This window comes from Cuculus canorus, chromosome 5, assembly GCF_017976375.1.
Source record: "Cuculus canorus isolate bCucCan1 chromosome 5, bCucCan1.pri, whole genome shotgun sequence".
NCBI classification, from domain to species: domain Eukaryota; kingdom Metazoa; phylum Chordata; class Aves; order Cuculiformes; family Cuculidae; genus Cuculus; species Cuculus canorus.
The window spans coordinates 68432041-68453625 of record NC_071405.1 but is presented as its reverse complement, the minus strand read 5'-3'; the positions used below and the strand labels follow the sequence as shown (position 1 = coordinate 68453625).

The 21585-nt window shown below is 52.0% G+C and overlaps 1 protein-coding gene across 1 annotated transcript; it reads right to left on the bottom strand.

Moving 5' to 3' along the window:
* Window positions 1-986: 986 nt before the first annotated feature.
* IVD (isovaleryl-CoA dehydrogenase) lies at window positions 987-20549 on the bottom strand. The gene is made up of 12 exons (XM_054067115.1): window positions 20401-20549; window positions 18115-18204; window positions 15555-15606; window positions 11545-11714; window positions 9312-9405; window positions 8591-8727; window positions 8031-8127; window positions 5237-5330; window positions 3997-4078; window positions 3445-3549; window positions 2764-2836; window positions 987-2186 (listed from the first exon to the last, which is right to left on the bottom strand). The coding sequence occupies exons 1-12, from the start codon at window positions 20533-20535 to the stop codon at window positions 2053-2055; spliced, it is 1263 nt and encodes a 420-aa protein (XP_053923090.1). The 5' UTR covers window positions 20536-20549; the 3' UTR covers window positions 987-2052.
* Between the last annotated feature and the right edge of the window lie 1036 nt (window positions 20550-21585).

Below are 21585 nucleotides of genomic sequence, written 5' to 3'. Positions count from 1 at the left end.
AAGCTGTTTTCAACAGTCTGAACCTCACCACCTCCTGACGGGGCTCTAACGCTCGTTAAAGGAGCTTCTGGACGGGGATGGATTGTGCAGGGATTCAATTCCTGTGATCTTTTGAGAGCCTGCAAGGAAAAACACGGTGATTCACTCCTGGATTAACGATTCACTCCTGGATTAACGAGTTGAAGAACGCCGCAGAGGTAAAACAGGAGTTCCTGATATGCGTTGGAGATGCTGCGTTTGTGCTCCCACCACCTCTCCGGTTAGATTTTCCATGTTACTGGGACACAGGGACTGCAGAGAGCAGCTCCGCGACACCAGCTGCTGCTGCCCCAGACACGGGTGCTGGGAGGGCGCAGGGCTCAGGGCTCACGGCTCCTGCTGCCCTCTCTCCTCACAGCGGGAATCTGCTGCCCACACCGCTGGGCAGAGGTGGAAACTCCTGCCCTTCAGGGGACACTGAAGTGGGATGTAGCGACTGCAGCGGTTTTGTGACTCGCACAGACAGACTCCGCCACCACCCTGGGCAGCCTCTGCCAGGGCTTCACCACTCTGTCGGTAAGGAAATTGTTCCAAATATCCAATCCGAAACTCCCCTGGCACAACTTGAGGACATTTCCTCGCGTCCTATTCCTTTTTACTTGAGAGAAGATTCAAGATAGTGATTTTTTCTTCAGTCCACAGCATTTTAAAATTCTCTATTAGTCTGCTGTCCCCCAGGACAGACAGATCATAGAATCATGGAATGGTTTGGGTTGGAAGGGACCTTAGAGCCCATCCAGTCCCACCCGCTGCCATGGGCAGGGACACCTCCCACTGGATCAGGGGCTCCGAGCCCCATCCAACCTGGCCTGGAACCCCTCCAGGGATGGGGCAGCCCCCCCTGCTCTGGGCACCCTGGGCCAGGGCCTCCCCACCCGAACAGTGAAGAAATTCTTCCTTATGTCTATGTCAATCACACCCAAAAAAATACACAAAGCTTTAAGCACTTTGCTAAAACTGCTGGGAGGCTGCCTACGTGGCAACACTTTAATTAATTGTTCTGTCATATTTGCAGCATTTGATTTTTTTGTGTGATTCGCTCTTTAAGGCTGGGAATATGCTGTAAGAAAGCCAGGCAAACTTCAATTTGTGTATAATAAGCACTGAAAACATCCACAAACACTGCTGTGCTCCGACTTCTCTGCCGACCGAAGGTGGAGTGTGAGTACAGGCTCCAGAACAACCTTCAGAATAAACCCAAATAACCCCAAACAGTCAGCCTCCTCCCGCCCTCCTCATTCACGGGTGTCACAATGCAGGTCTGACATTCCAAGTGTTCCTGGAATGATGGATGGGGACATCTCTGAGTGAATAACACCGCAGGAGGCAGTCAATCAGGGCAGCGATGGCTTGGGGCGGCACCAAAAGAACTTGAGAAGCAGCAGGAAGAGGAAAGAAAGAATATTTTCCATAATACGGAAAGAAATAGGCGTGGTATTTTAAGGAGGTTTTAGGAATCATCACCTAAAACACTGCTTGTGCGTCGATGATGCTCGAGTGTTCATGACAGCCACTCCCATGTGGTTGGCATCAAGTTCCCAAAGTTATTGATCCCATCGGAAGGTCACGATGGGAAATCCCACCTTCCAGTGGTAATTGCTAAATGCTAGAGATTTAATGGCACTCAGGGGGGGTTAAAAGAACAAAATAATTCCTTCACTGTCCATTTTTGGGGGGCGAGACTGTGCTCAGCAGTGGCTGCCTCTGGTTTCAGGCACCCTGCTCACCAGCTTTGACGGCTGTGCATCCCCCAGAGGAACCTCAACCCTGGAACGCTGAGAATTGGGACAGCTTATGAATCAGGATGATCATAAGAAGAGGAAAACCACTTTTCTTCCACGCTACTGCCTGATTCATCTTGTCAAAGCCCAGCCCAGCACTGTCTGTCAGGCAGAAGAAAGCCCACAAGTGATGATCCCAGAATCCCAAGCAGGAAGAAGAGAATTGTGCGCTTCAGTCTCTGTGGTGAAAGGCCTCGTGGTGGTCAGGGTGGTGCCTCTCCACTGGTGGATGTTACTTATAAGTGGCATTAAAGGCCCGGCCAATGACAAGCCTGCGCACTTCACTGGTGCCTGCCCCGATCTCGTAGAGCTTGGCGTCGCGCAGGAAGCGCCCCATCGGATAGTCATTGATGTAACCGTTCCCACCTGCAGGCAGAGAAAGAATCAAAGGTCAGTTCTTCTCTCTGATCCCAGGGGCTGAGGGTGGGATGGGAGAGAGCTCCGTTCTGGCACAGCGCTTGGCTCTCTCACAGAATCACAGAATCATTAGGTTGGAAAAGGCCTTCATCAACTTGAACAGTACCTGTCCACCACTAAATCATATTCCCAAGCACCTCATCTCCCTGTCTTTTAAACCCCTCCAGGGATGGTGCCTCATCACCTCCCTGGGCAGCCTCTCCCAGGGCTTGATAGACCTTCCTGTGAAGAAATGTTTTCTAATGTCCAATCTAAACCTGCCCTGGTGCAGCTTAAGGCCATTCCCCCTTGTCTTGTCCTCTGTCACTTGGGAGAAGAGCTCAGCTCCGTCCTCTCCACAACCTCCTTTCAGGGAACTGTAAAGAGCAATAAGGTCTCCCCTCAGCCTCCTCTTCTCCAGACTAAACAACCACTTCCCTCAACTGCTCCTCGAAAGACTCATTCTCCAGCCCCATCCCCAGCCTTGTCGCTCTTCTCTGGACACGCTCCTGCCATCCCTTAGAGAAAAACACTGCCAGCAGCTCACCCAGACACTGAATCCCATCCAGAGCCACCTGAGTCGCGCACTCGGCTGAGTAGAGGATGACTCCAGCGCAGTCCTAAAGGAAAACCGCAGTGATGACAGTCAGTAAAGGTGTCACCTGCCCTTCTCCAGGCTCCGTGTCGCTCTGACCTTTCCATTTCTCTGCAGACATCTGCTAACAAGCCTGAACTACCTGATCGCAGAGGCACAGGAGTCATTCCCCAGCAAGCAAAAAGTCATTCTGTCACTACAGAACAGTTGTGTCGGGGCTGTAAAGGCCACAAGAAGACAGGAAAAGCAAAAGAAAGAGCACAGCAGGAGAGCTGGTCTCTTCCAAATGCACATCATGCCCACAGGAGACCGATGTGATTTGATTTGGGAGGCAGGGCTCTGTGCTCCAACTGTTAAACGTTCCTTCCACAGAGCTCTGGTGACAGTGCTGGCTGTGGAGGTGACAACACCTCAGAATGACTGTTACAGCCCCCTCCAACAGCCAGGAGATTGTGTCTGGGCTTCTAATAAACACCTACTGATGCAGTTAAAATCTGTAGAACAAGGCTTCCTTTTGATTTGTGGCTAAAAAACCCCACACTTAGGACTGTGAACGAATCATTTGAAGCCGCAGTGCAGAACCTCGAACCTGTTCATGACCTGAGACCCAGCAGAAGGTGGAATCGAGCTCACCTTTGCGTTGAAGTGGCCCCTGTCGCAGGCCTTTGCCACGTTGTAGACGTACTGCCGGCACGCCATCAGCCGTGTGTACATATCGGCCATCTTGCCCTGCATGAGCTGTGTTGCAGAAGACAGAGACATCGATATGAGGGAGGAGAAGATTATCTTCTGCACGAGTGCCAGAGACCACCCATCACCCAAGATGTCTCATAGAAACAAAGGAGAAGATGTGGATTCAGCAGACACAGCTGGAGGTTCCATCAGGTCAAACTCCCAGATGTCCCTCACCTCTACAGTGGCCTCAGGTGACGGGCTCAGAGGTCTTTTCTCCTCCTCACCACACCACTACCTAGAATCACAGAACTGTTTGATTGGAAAAGACCAAAGACTCGAGGTGCAGCCTCCCCAGTGCTGAGCAGAGGCGAAGGACGACTTCCCTGGCCTCGTGCAGCCCCAGCACAACCTCCACGCAGAGACCGCTCCCACCACAGAGCTCCTCATCTGCTCATTTTTAAAGAAAAAAAGCAAGATAACAAGAAGTTTCTAATTCCTTGCATGCCTCACCTGGAAGTGGCCAATTTTCTGTCCAAATGCTTCTCTGACGTGTAGATATGGAATTGCGTGGTCAAGAACAGCTTGCATGAGCCTAAGAAACAGATATGGAGGAAAAAGGAAGATGATAGCACAATTAACAGACAAATAATAATTAATCCTTGAGAGCTTGATCTAAGGCCTAAAGGTTCTCATCCCTAAAATGCTGTTGTCTTCCCACAGCTCCACTCAATGCTAAGAATAACATCCAAGTGTCCTGGGTTTCTCCCTGGTGCTCTACATATTTGCTCATTTGGGACATCTTGTGGTAAGGTCTCACCTTCCTAATTCTGAGCACTGAGGGGAAGGGTTGAAGAGCTTTCTCACAGCTGTAGCCGGGACAGTTTGTGCTGCTTTACATCTCCAGAGTCTACCAACTCAAGGACTTGGCTGATAACATAAAAAAGGGGCAGGAAAAATCCTCCTCCTGCTTTGTGAACGTGGTCTTTCCATGTGAGCACTAGCACAGAGAGACCATAGGGAGGACAAAAAGACTGTAGGGCAAAAACAGTGACCAGGGAGCTTCAGGGCTGAATAAATGAAGAACAACCCTGTTACCCAGCCTAGCTTTCCTTCTCTATGACAGTCAGTGGTTTAGGTAAGGAATCAGTAAGGCAAACGAGGAGCTTGTTATTCCCAAACACACACTGTAGGGACAGACAAACAAGCAATCAGGGACTGATGCAGATGCACCATCTCTGGAAACGGTTACAGCTAGATGAATCTTTCCAAAGGCACACTCCAGAGGGTCTGCCAGGGAAATCGGTGGCCTGGGTGGCATTGTAAGGCAGAGACTTTCCCTGTGAGGGGTATTGCTACTTCCATCACTCGAGGAGTGGGGATTGAGGAGGGCTAAAGGAAGGGAGGAGCATGGGCAGAGCAGGAGTGCTGAGCTGCGCACCCTGCAGCAGGAGTCAGAGCAGCAAGCAGCTACGGCAGAGCTACAGCAGCTACGGGATCTCCTGCCTCTGCCGCAGCTTCCTTCCCACAGCTCCCACCTGGCCACCTCCTCCCTCTTCTCTCAGAAGCTGCCCCATTATCTCACTCCATCCAAGACGCATCTACTGTGAGCCGCAACTCCAGCTGGAGACCCACTGTGTGATTGTGGAGGATCCTTCTGGCCTTACGATCTATACAAGCGTTGGACTCGATGGTCCTTGGGGGTCCCTTCCAACTCAGGACATTGTTTGACTCCATGATGACAAATCCTTACCCCAGTGGCCCACCAGACAGCACAAGTCTCTCCAGGTCCAATCCACTCATCAGGACATAGACTCCTTTGCTCAGCGTTCCCAAGACATTTTCAGCTGCAATTGGCAAAGAAAAGCCATTTACTCATGTGCAAAGCTTAGAGAAGCTGTTGTCTGAGTGTCTGCATTTGCTGGGGCGAAGGATTCAAACTTCAAGTCCCATTTACCTTTTGGCTTGAGATGTTTTCAGGACGAGCTACAGAGGCTCCAAGTTTTGATACATACAGTCCCTACCAGTGAAATGTCTTTGCAAGCCAACCAAAGCCAAACAGAAGAAGGGAGTAAAGGGTTATAAAGTGCATCTACAGTCATTGCTGTTCTCTTTCCCATTTTCTAAAGAGCAAGGAGCTCTCCAGAGATCTTCCAGCTCAGCATTTGTACCAACAAGAATAGGAGACTTAATAGCCCTGGAGGACGAACTGGGAGCCTCCTTCGCTATCCCATTAGTTTGCATCTAACCCAAACGGACAGCTATGATCTGATGTCTGAGTAGGTATTTGAGATGAAAGTAGATTAGATGAGATGTAAGGAAGAAATTCTTCACGCTGAGGGTGGGGAGGCCCTGGCCCAGGGTGCCCAGAGCAATGGTGGCTGCCCCATCCCTGGAGGGGTTCCAGGCCAGGTTGGATGGGGCTTGGAGCCCCTGATCCAGTGGGAGGTGTCCCTGCCCATGGCAGGGTGTGGGTCTGGATGGGCTGTGAGGTCCCTTCCAGCCCAAACCACTCTGTGATTTTATGTTAACCAGTATAAAAGCAGAAGCAGGAACAAAAGCTCATCTCAGCAGGGCCGTGTTCTCGCAGTCAGGAGAGAACTTACAGCCTCACAACTGTGCTTTGTAGATGGACAGATTATCCACTGATCATGCCATGCAGGAGGACTGACATATGCTTCAGGCTTTGATCACAAGAGATCTGAGAGGTGCGATATGCAGAGTGAAAATGAGACAGGGCTTGGACACATGCAGATAGTCAGAAATAATCTGTTTTCCAGTGGCAGAAGCTCACGGATTGCAATGTCTCCTGCTTATTGAAAAGCATGCTGATGTAGCAGCTGGAGAAGTGCCACCTCCGCAGGGCCATCATCACGATATTGGAGCTGGAGAGAGGATGAAGAATGAAGCTTGGCTCTCAGAGAAAAAGCTCAAAAGCCCGACAGACAAGAAAGAAAAATACTAATGGAATTATAGAATCATGGAATAGTTTGGGTTGGAACGGACCTCAAAGCCCATCCAGTGGATGGGTCAGGGGCACCTCCCACTGGATCAGGGGCTCCAAGCTCCATCCGGCCTGGCCTTGAAACCCTCCAGGGATGGGGCAGCCATCGCTGCTCTGGGCAACCTGGGCCAGGACCTCACCACTCTCGTTGTGAACGATTCATTCGTAATGTCTCATCTAAATCTTCCCCCTTCAATTTAAAGCCATCCCTCCTTGTCCTGGCACTCCAGGCCCTTGTAAAAAGCCCCTCCCCAGCTTTCCTGGAGCCCCTTTCAGTCCTGGAAGCTGCTCTAAGGTCTCCCCACAGCCTTCGCTTCTCCAATAGCAAACATGACTTTGAAGAACCAAACACAAACACCAGCATCATTAATAAAGCGATAAAGCTGTTCATGAGCAAAGACATCTCACAGTGAAAAGGACTGAAGAGCCTGAACACTTTCCTGTACACCCAGGGAAAAGGGACGGGTAGGTGAGCTCTGAGACTTTTACCAATGCAACACGACCAAATGAATCCATAGACAATGCTCACCAGGAGAAAACCACCAACTGCTCCACGGAGCACAGCTGGCAGTGAAACCCCTGCATTTTGAAGTGGATGGAATTGCAGTGCTGGAGGATGTCTTGATCAGAGAGAAACCTCCTGCAGACATGTGAAATGCCATCAAACTGGTTCAGATTCCAAGGCAGGAGATCAGAAGCAGCATTAATGGTCAGAGCGCGAAGCGTGTTAACTTCCAGCACCGCAGTGATGTGCTGCTCCGAGTTATCAGGAAACGGGAATCCCGTTACCATGAGAACGTGCAGCTCTGTTGGAGGATTACCCAGCAGCTGATCTGAAGACTCGGGTGCCTTTCTGATTGCAGAGTGGAGGGATGCGATACACTCAGAAACACCAGATCTCAGCTGAAACCCTTCCACTTACAGCAAAGCAGCTTTTGGCGGTGTGTGGGGAGCAGAGTTACTCGCTCTGTGGACGCGCAATCAGGATGTTCATGAGCTCAGGTAAGGCATCTCCTCCACTTGCTGTATAGTGGCTGTAAATTCTCTATCAACAAAACCAGCCACTGGGTAACAAAAATGGACATTCCAGTGGTCCCTGCTGTATTAATGGGAGAAAGGATGCCTGTTTTCAGGCCCTGGCTCCAAAAGAACTCAAAGATCCCACAGGCAAACCTGTTGGGCAGAGATTCTGGATGAAAAAAACACTTCAAGGCAAACAAACTCTCCTATAAACAAGACGGGGAGCTCTAATGGAAACAAGTTTCTCTGGAAGCCTTGCCCTGGCTCTGCAGAAGCCGTGGTCAAGAGTTAGGTCACTCCTGTTTCACCCTCATGGACCTAGCAGGGATGTCTCAGTCACTGAAATCCAGCAGATTGCGCATTCCCAGTTTCCCCAGCACTGTTTTGAGGCTGGGGGAGCAGAAAACCACCAGCAGAGCCCTCCAGGTCACAAACTGAACGTGCCCGGAATTAGTGATCCAACCTGTCTGATCAAGAAGACCAATCACCACATGCAAACTGCCATGAGTTGAACCCAACTCACCGGGAACCTTGCAGTCTTCAAAGATCAGTTCACAGGTATTGGATCCTCTCATCCCCAGCTTATCGAGCTTCTGGGCCGTGCTGAAACCCGGCATTCCCTGCAGTGTCAAGGGAGGGAAAATACATCTCAAATCTCAATTCTGGCAGACTAAATAAAATTTGTGACATTTCCCTGATCGCCGGAAGGTGTGTGGGGTTCCAGAAGGAGTTGCAGCGCACTGCCCGCTCTGGGAACAAGAACCAGAGAGACAACATCTGGCAACAAGCAAGACCTTGGGTGGCAGAGTCCTGTGTGCCCTCTCCACATTTCCAGCCCTAAACGCTGGTTCCCTGCTCGGACAGCAAACCCTGGGTGGGGAGCACGTTGTCCCATGTTGCTGCGGCACAGGACTCATCTAATCGGGTGTTATAATTGAGGCAGGAATTAGTTTATCTTTGAGCAAGGGATTAGGAAAGGAAAACTAACTCGCCTCTAAACAAGCTGGTTAGGGTGAAGGAACGAGCTTTAAAACCACACTACAATAAGCTCCTAGGAATTGTTAACCAGTAGCTTAGACCTACCCTCTCCACGATGAATGCGGTGATACCTCGGGAGGCTGGAACAGCATTAATGTCAGTTTTGGCATAAACGATGAGGACATCTGCATCCGGCCCATTGGTGATCCAGAATTTGTTCCCATTCAGAACAAAGTAGTCTCCTAGAATCACAGAGATGCGATCTGTGAGCTCACAGCAGAAAGCAGAGCAGCAACTACAGGGGCTCCAGGAATCTGAGGAGGGGTTCTCGATCAGGGAGTGCAGCGATAGGATGAGGGGAACAGTTTTGAGCTGAAGGAGGGGAGATTGAGATGAGGTCTTAAGCAGAACTGTTTTGCTGCTCAGGTGGGGAGGCCCTGGCCCAGGTTGCCCAGAGCAGTGGTGGCTGCCCCATCCCTGGAGGGGTTCCAGGCCAGGTTGGATGGGGCTTGGAGCCCCTGATCCAGTGGGAGGTGTCCCTGCCCATGGCAGGGGGTGGGACTGGATGGGCTTGGAGGCCCCTTCTCACCCAAACCACTCTGTGATTCTATCTATATCTGCACTCCACTTATTTCAAAACAACCTCCCAAGAATGTTCTTTAAGACCCCCACCAACAGCACGCACAAATGCTTTCCAAGTTGAAAAAAACTGATTTCTGGAGTCTGATGAGTCCTGAACAATCTAGGGCACCCAGCACCAGTCTGGATTTAGCGGAGACATTATTCCCACCAGCTGTCTGTCCAAGTAACACAGGGGAGGCTTTACCTTTCTTATCCGCTTTCAGCTTCATGGACACAACATCAGATCCAGAATTGGGTTCACTCATTGCCAAGGCTCCGATGTGCTCCCCGCTGATTAGCTGGAAGAAAATACAACTATAAGAAAGGGAAGGAGAATAGCAGCATTGTTTCTGTTCCCTCTTTAGCTTGCCTTCCTTTTTTTCTGCACGGAATCTCCACAGCACCTTTTCCATGCAAGAACTGCAAACGAGAACTGTTGTTCCTGGGAAGGCCCACGCAGGGAGTGCCCCTGGGCTGCTGCTCTGTGGGAATGGAACCAAATCACAACGGGATCAGAAGGAGGACTCAACTCACGCCTGAGTTGGATCACTGCAGCTCCGCTCACCAAATACCATCTCCAGGAAGGTGCCAAAAGTACCACACAGGCAACCGTATGCCTTTCACAAGCTTCCTCACTCCAAGAAGGACATTGAGATGTGGCAGCGTGTCCAGAGAAGGGCAACAATGCAGGTGAAGGTTGTGGAGCACAAGTCTTACAAGGAGCGAATTGAGGGAGCTGCAATCGTTTAGTCTGGAGAAAAGGAGGCTGAAGGGAGACCTCATCGCTCTCTACAACTGCCCAAAAGGAGGCTGTGGTGAGGTGGGTGCTGGTCTCTTTCCTCAAGTATCAAGTGATAGGACAAGAGAAAACCAACTCAAGTCGTGCCAGGGGAGGTTCAGATTGGATATTGGGAAATGTTTCTTTACTGACAGAGTGGTGAGGCCCTGGCAGAGGCTGCCCAGGGCAGTGGGGGAGTCTCCATCCCTGGAGGGGTTCAGAGAACATGTAGAACTGACACTTTGGGACATGGTTTAGCCAGCACGTTGGGGTTGGGCAGAGAGTTGGACTGGGTGAGCTTAGAGGTCTTTCCCAGCCTTAATGATTCCATGATTCTTACTCCACACTTTCTGACTGCCATTTATGTAAACAAAGGTTGTTAAATCCAAAAGGCCAATGAGGGGAATGAAAAGAGACTGCAAAGTTCTCAGCATTGTTCTTGTAGCCTGGTCCCCCCACGCTCACGGGCAGATACCCTCTCCTTCTGTGGCTGCTCATACCAGCTCCGGCAGAGCTGTTCCTTCCTCCTCACAGTTCCTTTCATCCTGCCCTTTTCTCCCTGGATTTTTTCCCCCATCCTGCGTTCTTTTATCTGTCTTCTCTTTCTTTTGATCTCTTACTTTTTTAAAAACACACTTAATGGTTAAGATACACGTTCAACCAACTCAATCCTGGAGTGCATTTCCACCAAAGCCTTCCTGGTCTGCTCAAAGCTCGTTAAGTACCATTAAGTACTCCGTCATGAACCCCGACAAGTACGAACTGAAGTGATCACACATCTCATTGAAAGGTGGTGAATGAGGGCATTAAAACACACCTGAGCAGCAACAAGGAGCACTGAGGGTTACAGATGAGCTGCACGATGCTTTTGAGGTGACTCTACACTTTGAATGTGGCTGAAATCAAGTTCCTGGTGCTGATAATTTCGCTGACGATTGCTGTAGCTGGGATTCAATGCATGTGTTCACCAGTGCACCTCAAAGCCCACCCAGTCCCACCCCCTGCCACGGGCAGGGACACCTCCCACTGGATCAGGGGCTCCAAGCCCCATCCAACCTGGCCTGGAACCCCTCCAGGGATGGGGCAGCCACCGCTGCTCTGGGCAACCTGGGCCAGGGCCTCCCCACCTCAACAGCAAAACATTTCTGCTTAAGATCTCATCTCAGTCTCCCCTCTTTCAGCTCAAAACCATTCCCACTCATCCTGTCCTTGCACTCCCTGACCAAGAGCCCTTCCCCAGCTTTCCTTGGGCCCTTTTCAGTCCTGGAAGCTGCCCTAAGGTCTCCCCACAGCCTTTCGTTCTCCAGGCTGAACAACCCAATCTCTCTCAGCCTGGCCTCGTACAGGAGCTGCTCCAGCCTTGGATCATCTCTGTGACCTCTTCTGGACTCACTCCAGCAGCTCCGTGTCCTTCCTGTGCTGAGGACTCCAGAGGTGGATGCAGGGCTCTGGGTGAGGCCTCATGAGAGAGCTCACGAGACGTCAATATGGATCACCAGGAAAAATATTAACAAGCTGGAGAAGGACAAGTTTGGCAAGTACAATATCTCCTAAAGGCTGGATGACCAAGATCATCTAGTGATTAAAATGCTCCACACCACAAAAGACATCCTTGCAGGCAGCTGAAACCCAAATGCTTTCCAGTTTCTCAGCTATGTACCTTGGGCAAGTACTTTGCTTTCTGGGCCTTATTGCCGTTCCGCACCAGCTGGTTGATGCAAAGGTTGGAGTGGGCACCGTAGCTGAGCCCAACGGCTGCCGATGCACGGGAGATTTCCTCCATCACCAGCACATGGTCCAGATACCCCAGAGCAGATCCACCATACTCCGCTGAAAAGGGAAGAGAAAGCTCCCGTTAGCCACCACGCAGTTCACGACACGGGCACAGATCCCAGGGCTGGGCTCAGTCTTGGATAAGATCCGAGACCAAAGAGACCTTCTGGTTCTGACTGGCTCTGTCCCTGAGCTGTGCATCTCGGGCTTTTCCCCATCCTCTCTCAATATCAGTTTTCATACCTTAAAGGCACGGTGACATAAATCCCACAGCACCATCAATGATTTCTTTGTACAGCATAGTTTTATACATATGAAACGCATGAGGATACACCTAAAATGTGCTGCCAACACGTGCATGACAGCGAGTCCTCGTCGATTATCCTTAGGTGCAACCTCATGGTTATCATGAAGATTAAATCACTCAGTGGCAACGTCCATTAGGTGAGAGACCACTGGCTCTTCTCCAACCCCTGGATCCAGACTGTTCAGGTCCCTCTGCAGAGCCTTGGCCCCTGGATCCAGCCTGTCCAGATCCCTCTGCAGAGCCTTGGCCCACGGATCCAGCCTGCCCAGATCCCTCTGCAGAGCTTTGGCCCATGGATCCAGCCTGTCCAGGTCCCTCTGCAGAGCCTCAGCCCCTGGATCCAGCCTGTCCAGATCCCTCTGCAGAGCTTTGGCCCATGGATCCAGCCTGTCCAGATCCCTCTGCAGAGCCTTGGCCCCTGGATCCAGCCTGCCCAGATCCCTCTGCAGAGCCTTGGCCCATGGATCCAGCCTGTCCAGATCCCTCTGCAGAGCCCTGGCCCATGGATCCAGCCTGTCCAGATCCCTCTGCAGAGCCCTGGCCCCTGGATCCAGCCTGTCCAGATCCCTCTGCAGAGCCTTGGCCCATGGATCCAGCCTGCCCAGATCCCTCTGCAGAGCCTCAGCCCCTGGATCCAGCCTGTCCAGATCCCTCTGCAGAGCCTTGGCCCATGGATCCAGCCTGTCCAGATCCCTCTGCAGAGCCTTCCTGCCCTCCCGTAAATCAATGCCTCTGCCCAATGTGACAAACACTCCATATCTGACACCACAACAACCTCTAAACATGCATGGAATCCCCAAACTGCTCAAAAAGTGGGGCACCAGGGAGTTTTGTAAGCCCACAGATATGCAGGAGGCCATCATTTTGATAGGTGACCAATTCAGAAGGAGAATGATCCACGAGTGTAACTGCTGCAATCCAGCAGCAGCAAGAACGTGGATTTGAGGAGAGGATGAAGCGAGACAGAGGAGCACGATCACCGCAGCTGGGAATTTAGCATGGCGCACAGTGCAGAGTCTAAAACCAGGAGCGAAGATTAAAGACAAACCAGAACAGGGAGAGAGAGAAGGCAGGAAGAACAGAGGAGGCTGAGATATGTGTAATGGCCTTGAGCAGCTGACAGCCAGCATAAATATATACAGATACACACAACTCCAGTCACATCCTAAAGGAAACGCTTTGTTCTACAGGCAAGAAGCAGGTGATTGTAGTGCTAAGAGAAGAACTGAGATAGGATGACATGAACACCATGAAGCAGTCGGGGATGCAAGCCAGGAGCGCTCACTTGTCATCAGTGTAAGTGATGAAAACAAGCAGCAATGACACTAAGAGCAAACGTCTTTGTATGCTGACACACCCAAGAGCTGAGCGCGTCACTGGGCTCGGAGAGGGTTACTGTCCCTGCCTCGACCAATCAGAATCTTAGAATCATTAGGTTGGAAAAGACCTTTGAGACCATCCAGTCCAACTGTCCCTGCCCACTGCTAAATATCCCTGAGCACGTTGTCTGCCTGGCATTTAAACCCCTCTGGGGATGGGGACTCCACCGCTGCCCTGCGCAGCCTCTGCCAGGGCCTGAGAACCCTTTTGGTGAAGAAATATTTCCTGATGTCCAATCTGAACCTGCCCTGGTGCAACTGCCTCCCTGTGATTGCCTCGTACTGCGAGAGGCACAGGAAAATCACCGTGCCAGACAACATCTGCTATAAGCCAAACCACGGTGCGATTTGGAATGGTGCTGCCTGGTCCGAATTACTCTTTACACACGCCGTGCTCGTGTTATTGTTCCACGGTAGCTACGTGTTTGCATTTCTTAACTTAGCTCTTTATAAAATAAATGGAGAACTACAAACCAACCTAGTTTTCTTAGTTTTAAGAAGGAAACAAAAAGCATTGTTATTTAAAATGCTCCCTTAACAGATTCCATCCACCGGTGTCCAAATATGCCATTTAATTGAGCACACACCCTTAGCGGCTCAGCTTCGCACCCTAAATCCCCTTCTCCACCTCCTACAACAAAACCAACACCAATAAAGAAACTGCGTGTAGTTACACTATCAAAAATAAGGCAAAAAAAATCTGTGCAAAGGAGGGTTTTAGAGGGAAATCTTTAAGGAAATCAGAAAGGACAGGAGTCATGAGGGCCGGCTTATTACAGTGTGGGAAACCGCTGCACGCCTGAGGCACAACATCAAAGAAAGAAGGTAAGAGTGAGAAAAACCAGGAGCAGCAGTGAATTGGGAAGAGGAGACAGAAGGAAAGCAGAAATGCCGACTCTTTCAAGCAGCCTCAGCGCCACTGAAAGGAACGCAGAGGCATTATTTCAACACATTGCTATTCAGCGTGCTCCTGCAGAAGCCTTTGCACACGTACGTCGAGAAACACAGACTTTACGATGGGGAAATAAAGGCCCCGTTGGCTGCTTTTCTCCACTAAGGGCTTCTCCTCATTACCCTGTGTCAGCACATTCAGCAGGACCACGGCGGCCCCGGGAATCTATAACATTAATCAAAACACTTTTCAACTAATCTGAACGAGGCTGAACACGATTGACTCTGATTTTTTCTGTCTGGTTGGATGCGGTCAGCTCTCCATTCGCTTTCACGGCTTTTCAGAGCCTTGTTTTGTACCCTTTAACTCCTCCTATCAGAGATGGATGTTTGCACCAGGATAATTTTATCCATAGCTCTCGTTCTTCCAAACTTGCAGCAAATGCCTCATATTATAGAAGCTCAAATACGCTTGAGTAATGTGTGTTATACCTTGAGAAACTATTTCTGCCCGATACTTCGAGATGTTAAAAAGCATTTTGTAAGAAGTCTAACAAGGAAAGTGGATTCTGAGTCAGTGAAGAGTAACAAATGTTGCCCAAAATCCTTTAAAAAGACAGAATTGAAGAATCGTGGAATGGTTTGGGTTGGAAGAGACCTCCAAGCCCATCCAGTCCCACGCCCTGCCATGGGCAGGGACACCTCCCACTGGATCAGGGGCTCCGAGCCCCATCCAACCTGGCCTGGAACCCCTCCAGGGATGGGGCAGCCACCACTGCTCTGGGCAACCTGGGCCAGGGCCTCCCCACCCTCAGCGTGAAGAATTTCTGCCTAATGTCTCATCTAAACCCTTCCCCTTTCCAATTTAAAGCCATTCCCTTGTGTCCCATCACTCCAGGCCCTTTTAAAAAGTCCCTCCCCGGCTTTCCTGGAGCCCCTTTCAGTCCTGGAAGCTGCTCTAAGATCTCCTCACAGCCTTCTCTTCTCCAGGCTGAACAACCCCAACTCTCCCAGCTTGTGCAGGTGCAGGAGGTGCTTCAGCCCTTGGGTCACCTCTTCAGCCTCCTCTGGACCCGTTCCAACAGCTCCATGCCCTTCTTATGTTGGGGATTCCAGAACCGGACACAGGACTCCAACTGGGGTCTCATGAGTGCAGAGTAGAGGAGGAGAATCCCCTCCCTTGCCCTGCTCCAGACAGGAACTTCTGGACAAAACGAATGTCACATCACAGACAAGGGTGTTATGAACCAGAAATTGTGAGTTTAAGCACTCTCTCTTTTGTTTGAAGAGACACTCAGCAGAAGGCGAGAACAGACTTACCAGGAGCTGTGATCCCCAGAACTCCCAGTTCCCCGAGTTTCTTCCAGAACTCCTACAAATACAGAACAAGCAATCAGTCCAGACCCGCGCTCATAAGATGTTTTCCCAGGTGGCTCACCGGATGCATCAATTCTTGTGATATCTCAGAACTGAACAGATCAATACCTTCTCCTCCTGCTGCAGTAACTCCAACCTTCGGCCTAAGAACCCAGACAGACTCGGAGACGCTACCTATGCTACTCATGGTTCGGTTGAATTCAGTGAAAACTCACAACCCAGACTTAACTCTGGAAGGACAGGTCCTAAGATGTCACTCATTGCCCAATTTAAGAAGAATTTTGATGAATTAAAAGCTTTCATTCATTTCAAAACCTGCACAGGCTTTCATAAACAAACTCTTGTTAAAGATTATTGAGGATGTTATGACTTTCTTTTACCTCCTATATCCCTGTCATTGCGCTTTAGCGGTGCAGCCCTGCCAGACTGAGGTTGCTGCAAAAAGGGTTGGCATGAGCGATCCGCGACCAAACCCTGGGGACAGGTAGAAGAGCTGCTGTTGGCTGGCACTTTAAAACCCTCCTAGTAAACCAGAAACCGATAAGTAAGGCCATGGAGGCCTCCTCGGGAGAGATTCAAACCTGGGACCGTCACAGTGGGGTCAGACGGAGGTGCTGCCCACCAGGTGGTACTAGAAAAGTTGTAAAAGGTGACCACAACAGAGAACTTGTGAACAATTTGGAGTTGTGAAGCTGAAGGAGACAAATCCACATAACCTCTAGTTGTCCAAGACTGCCAGGACGCTGGACACACAAGAGGACTGGACAGTTTTGCATGGCTAATCCTCTGCCAGAGTACAGGCTGTCCTCCTTGAGCGCTGGCTCCTCTGTTCCCCTGTCACACAGATTTATCGCTCTGGCGATGCCACCACTCAGGTCCAACCATGAGTGGAGGCACAGAGCTGCGGCTGAGCTCAGACCCAAACACAGCAGCCGTGTCTGGCATCACAGGTGAAAAGGAAGCCAGGACATAATACATCAGCAAAGGATGTCACCGCTGAGGACCACACAGGTGTTGGTGTGGCCATCTCTTTGCTGCTGCTTCAGCCCACAGCCTCTCCTCCACTATACGATCGACACCCGGGTAAACGCTTGTTACATGGCCTCAGCGATAAGAAACTTATCAGTGAAGAGTCTCAGAGACTTCAAAAAGTCCCGTTCCGTAGCTCTGGATGACATCTGGGGCGCCAGACTAATTTATATCCTTCACTTCAAAGCTGTGCCTATATCCCTGAAAATGCCAACATCAGAGCTCCGGGAAACCCCAGCAGATGTTCTGAGCTTTTTAAGTCTTGTGGAGCTTATGAAAACCAGTAGTTAGATCTCTCACTTTCATCAGTCAAATCATCCCGTTGCACTGGATTTGTTGTGTTTATTAGGAAGGCAATTTTCAAACGGCTACGGTTCAGCATTTGCACACAATATTTTCACAACGAATTGGAGAGGAAACTCAGATGTCCAAGACAGGGCCCCATCTGGGCCAATACTGAGCACGTATCAGAGAAGAAGCCTAAACAGAGCCAAGGAGAAATACCAGGATGATAATCCAAGCAAGGCCATTATCAATTGATTTATTAATAATTTCCAAAGAATAATATAATTGTTTGGTTGGAAAAGACCTTTGAGACCATGGAGTCCAATCATCCCACTACTGAGCCAGACTCCAGAGCACCTCATCTGCCCATCTTTTAAACCTCTCTGAGGATGGGGATTCCACCACCACCCTGGGCAGCCTCTGCCAGGGCCCGAGAACCCTTTTGGTGATGAAATGATTCCTAATATCCAATCTAAACCTGCCCTGGTGTAGCTTGAGGCCATTTCCTCTCACCCCATTGCCTGTCACTTGGGAACAGAGCCCAGCACCCACCCCACAACCTCCTTTCCAGGAGCTGCAGTGAGCGATAAGGTCTCCCCTCAGCCTCCTTTTCTCCAGGCTGAACAACCCCAGGTCCCTCAGCTGCTCGTTGTAACCCTTATTCTCCAGCCTCAGCTCCGTTCCCTTCTCCGGACGTGCTCCAGCCCTTCAATGTCCTTTTTGAGGTGAGGGGCCCAAAATGAACCCAGGATTCCAGGTGCGGCCTCACCAATGCCCAGTCTGGAGCACAATCCCTTCCCTGCTCCTGCTGGCTGTGCCGTTCCTGATCCAAGCCAGGAGGCCTCTGGCCTTCTTGGCTGCCTGGGCCGCTGCTGGCTCGTGTTCAGCCGCTGTCGACCAACACTCCCATGTCCTTTTCTGCCGGGCAGCTTTGCAGCCGCTCATCCCCAAGCCTGGAGTGCTGCACTTTATTGGGTGCTGGCTGGGTTCTGCCTCAGGTTGCTCAAAGGTCTTAACCAAAGACAGAAGAGGAAATCAAAACATTGTTTTCTCTACAGCTTTCAAGCTTGCAAAGTTAACGCGTACGTCCCTGTGGTGAGGACTGGGATTCTTTGTCTGGATTAATGTACAGATCAAAGTAGAAAGGCTTTCACTACCGTCTGTTTTAACGCACACATGGAATACTTGCCCGCATGCCTTTGAACTCGTTTTCCTGGTCAATCTGTTGGGCCTTCGGAGCCAAGTGCTCCTGACAGAACTTTGTCATGGTCTGCCTAAGCTGGGAAAGAGAGGAGAAACACAGATGTCACAGCTCATCCATCTATTGTCGTCTTCTCCCCTCAGACACCACCACCGTTCCCCTGCCAGGCGACCCCCGCACCCCAAACCCCCAAGCACCAGGGCTTTAGGGAAACTGATGTTTCAGGTTCCCGGCTGTGAGGGCACAGGGAAGGCCCTTGAGTTTTATAGAGAGCAGACACTGATGGACTCGGGTTCCTCTCAGTGTTTAACCTTAACAAGCTCACCCCAGAGTGAGATGTTACTTAACTACTGCCTGCACAAAGGTTTCAGGGATTCTTTTGGTCAGGAAGCTCTGAAAGCTGATAAACAGCTTATAATTTATTATCCCCATCCAGAAGCTGCTTATGGTTTCACTTAATTATATGCAGATGCCTGTAATAAGCATGAATACTAACTAAAATGTGTTCGGGTACCACACTGGAACTACAGCAGTGATCCTGCTGTTTTCTTCCGGGGCAGAATGTGACAAAGCCAGGTGCGCTTACTGCTCCAAGCGTTAAAAATCACAAAATCTTTCTGCGAATTTTAAAATCTGAATATTTACATCCATGTATTGCGCAGAAATTCATGTGCATAGCAAGAAAATAGTTACATATGAAGTGTTTTTAACATGAAGGTTTAAAGTTTTTGTGTAGATATTATGTGAGAGCTCAAGAAGCCCATTTTACCTTTTTGTTCTTTGTTCCCACACATTAATGGTGGTAAAGGAACAGACTTAAACACTGAAATTCTTCGCAGCTTAAGTAGGACCACAGAATGGTTTGGGTTGGAAGGGACCTCAAAGCCCATCCAGTCCCACCCCTGCCATGGGCAGGGACACCTCCCACTGGATCAGGGGCTCCAAGCCCCATCCAACCTGGCCTGGAACCCCTCCAGGGATGGGGCAGCCACCACTGCTCTGGGCACCCTGGGCCAGGGCCTCCCCACCTGAACAGCAAAACAGTTCTGCCTAAAATCTCATCTCAATCTCCCCTTTTCCAGCTCAAAACCGTTCCCCTTGTCCTGCCCCTGCATTCCATTCTGATTCTACATCGGAGGTTCCTGGAGCTGTTGGAGCGAGGGCAGAGGAGGCCACGGAGATGATCCGAGGGCTGAGCAGCTCCTGTCCGAGGCCAGGCTGGGAGAGTTGGGGCTGTTCAGCCTGGAGAAGGGAAGGCTGTGGGGAGACCTTAGAGCAGCTTCCAGGGCTGAAAGGGGCTCCGGGAGAGCTGTGGAGGGGCTCTGGATCAGGGAGGGCAGGGATGGGATGAGGGGAACGGTTTGGAGCTGAAAGAGGGGAGACTGAGATGAGATCTTAGGCAGAACTGTTTTGCTGTTCAGGTGGGGAGGCCCTGGCCCAGGGTGCCCAGAGCAGTGGTGGCTGCCCCATCCCTGGAGGGGTTCCAGGCCAGGTTGGATGGGGCTTGGAGTCCCTGATCCAGTGGGAGGTGTCCCTGCCCACAGCAGGGGTGGGTCTGGATGGGCTCTGAGGTCCGTTCGCACCCAACCCACTCCGATCCCACGCCCCTCGCTGGCCCTCTCTCCTCGCCACTCCCAGCTCGGAGGCGGCTCCATCCCGCCGGCCACGTGCTCGGGACGCGCCCCCGCTGCGCGCGCGGCCATTGGTCGGTTCCCGCCGCCGCAGCCAATGAGCACCGCCTCCCGCCACGCCCCCCGGCGCCATTGGCCGACGCTCAACTGCTGCAGCGAATGAACGCCCGCCACACGCCCCCCCCGCGTGCCCCGCTGCGCTGATTGGCCGATGGCCCTCGCACCCCCCCCCCCCCGCAGCAGCCAATCAGTGCCCGCCCTCCGTCACGCCCCCTTGCGGGTATCGCTGCGCTGATTTGCCAGCGCTACGCGGCTTCAGCCAATCAGCTCCCGCGTACTGCCACGCCCTCCCCGGAGGGTGTCGCTGTCGCTGATTGGCCGATGCTCCGCGGCCGAAGCCAATGAGCGCCCGTCTCTCGCCCCTCCCCGGCCCCCGGCCCCGCCCCTCCCGGTCAGCACCGCCCTCCGGCTCCGCCCCTCCCGCCGCAAGCGATCAGCGCCCCCCACCCTCGCCCCGCCCGCTCCCGGGTCTCGCTGCCGCCGGTTGGCCGCTGCCCCGCGGCCACAGCCAATCATAGCCGCCCGCCCCCTGCCACCCCCTCCCGGCGGCGCGCCCCGTTCCCGCTGGTTCCCGCGCCGGTACCTGATGCTGCTCGTCACTCAGCCCGTTCACCGTGTCGTCTACCGGCAGGGCCGCGCAGCCCCGCCGCGGCAGCAGCCGCCCCAGCGCCGCCCGCAGCCCCGCGCCGCCCGCCACCCGCCGCAGCGCTGCCGCCATGGCCGCCCCCGCCCCGCCGCGCAGGCGCCGTTCGGGCCCCGCGACCCACCGGTGCCGCCTCCCGGGGCGGGAAGGGGTTGCGGACGCTGGTGTGCGGCCAAGCGGCGCCTGGCGGGGGTGTCTGGGGAGGGCTGCGATCCCCAGACCCGGAGGGGTTTAGATTAGAAACTTGTTATCTTGTTTATTTCTTTAAAAATGAGCAGATGAGGAGCTCTGTGCTCAGCACTGCGGAGGCCGCACCTCGAATCCTTGGTCCAGTCCCGGGGCCCTCACTCCAAGGACAGTGCGGGGCTGGAGCGCATCAGGAGAAGGGAACAGAGCTGGGGAAGGGGCTGGAGAACAGGGGTTCTGGAAGCGTCTGGGGCTGTTTAATGAGGAGAAGAGGAGGCTGAGGGGAGACCTCATTACTCTCTTCAGCTCCTGGAAAGGAGGTTGTGGTGAGGTGGGCGCTGGGCTCTTCTCCCAAGGAAGAGGTGACAGGACAAGGATAAATGGCCTCAAGTTGTACCACTTTGGATATTAGGAAACATTCCTTCACCAAAAGGGTTCTTGGGCCCTGGCAGAGGCTGCCGAGGGCGGTGGTGGAGTCCCCAGCCCTGGAGGGGTTTAAAAGCCGGGCAGATGAGGTGCTTGAGGATCTGGTCTGGCAGTGGACAGGGACGGTTGGACCTGATCTCAAAGGTATTTTCATAGAATCCTAGAATCACGGGATTGGAAGTGCAGGTGGGCACTGGCAGAGGCTGCCCAGAGCAGTGGTGAAATCACCTTGAACATTAAAATCTCAAAGGTCTTTTCACAGAATCATTTGGTTGGAAAAAGACCTTTGAGATCATAGAGTCCAACCATTCCTGTCCACAACTGAACCGCAACCCTGAGCCTTGTCTGCCCGGCTTTTAAACCCCTCCAGGGAAAGGGACTCCACCAGCGCCCTGGGCAGCCTCTGCCAGGGCCCGAGATCCCTTTGGTGAAGAAATGATTCTTGATATCAAAACTAAGCCTCTCTTGGCACAACTTGAGGCTGTTTCCTCTCATCCCATCACCTGCCACTTG

Excerpts from the sequence above, each read along its gene's own strand:
- IVD (XM_054067115.1), bottom strand. The coding sequence starts at position 20,535 with ATGGCGGCAGCGCTGCGGCGGGTGGCGGGCGGCGCGGGGCTGCGGGCG. Across the intron at positions 5,331-8,030 it reads TGAAGACTGCAAGGTTCCCG|CTGAAAATGTCTTGGGAACG; the intron begins GTGAGTTGGGTT and ends TGCCAATTGCAG. Across the intron at positions 2,187-2,763 it reads GGATGGGATTCAGTGTCTGG|GTGGGAACGGTTACATCAAT; the intron begins GTGAGCTGCTGG and ends CTCTGCCTGCAG.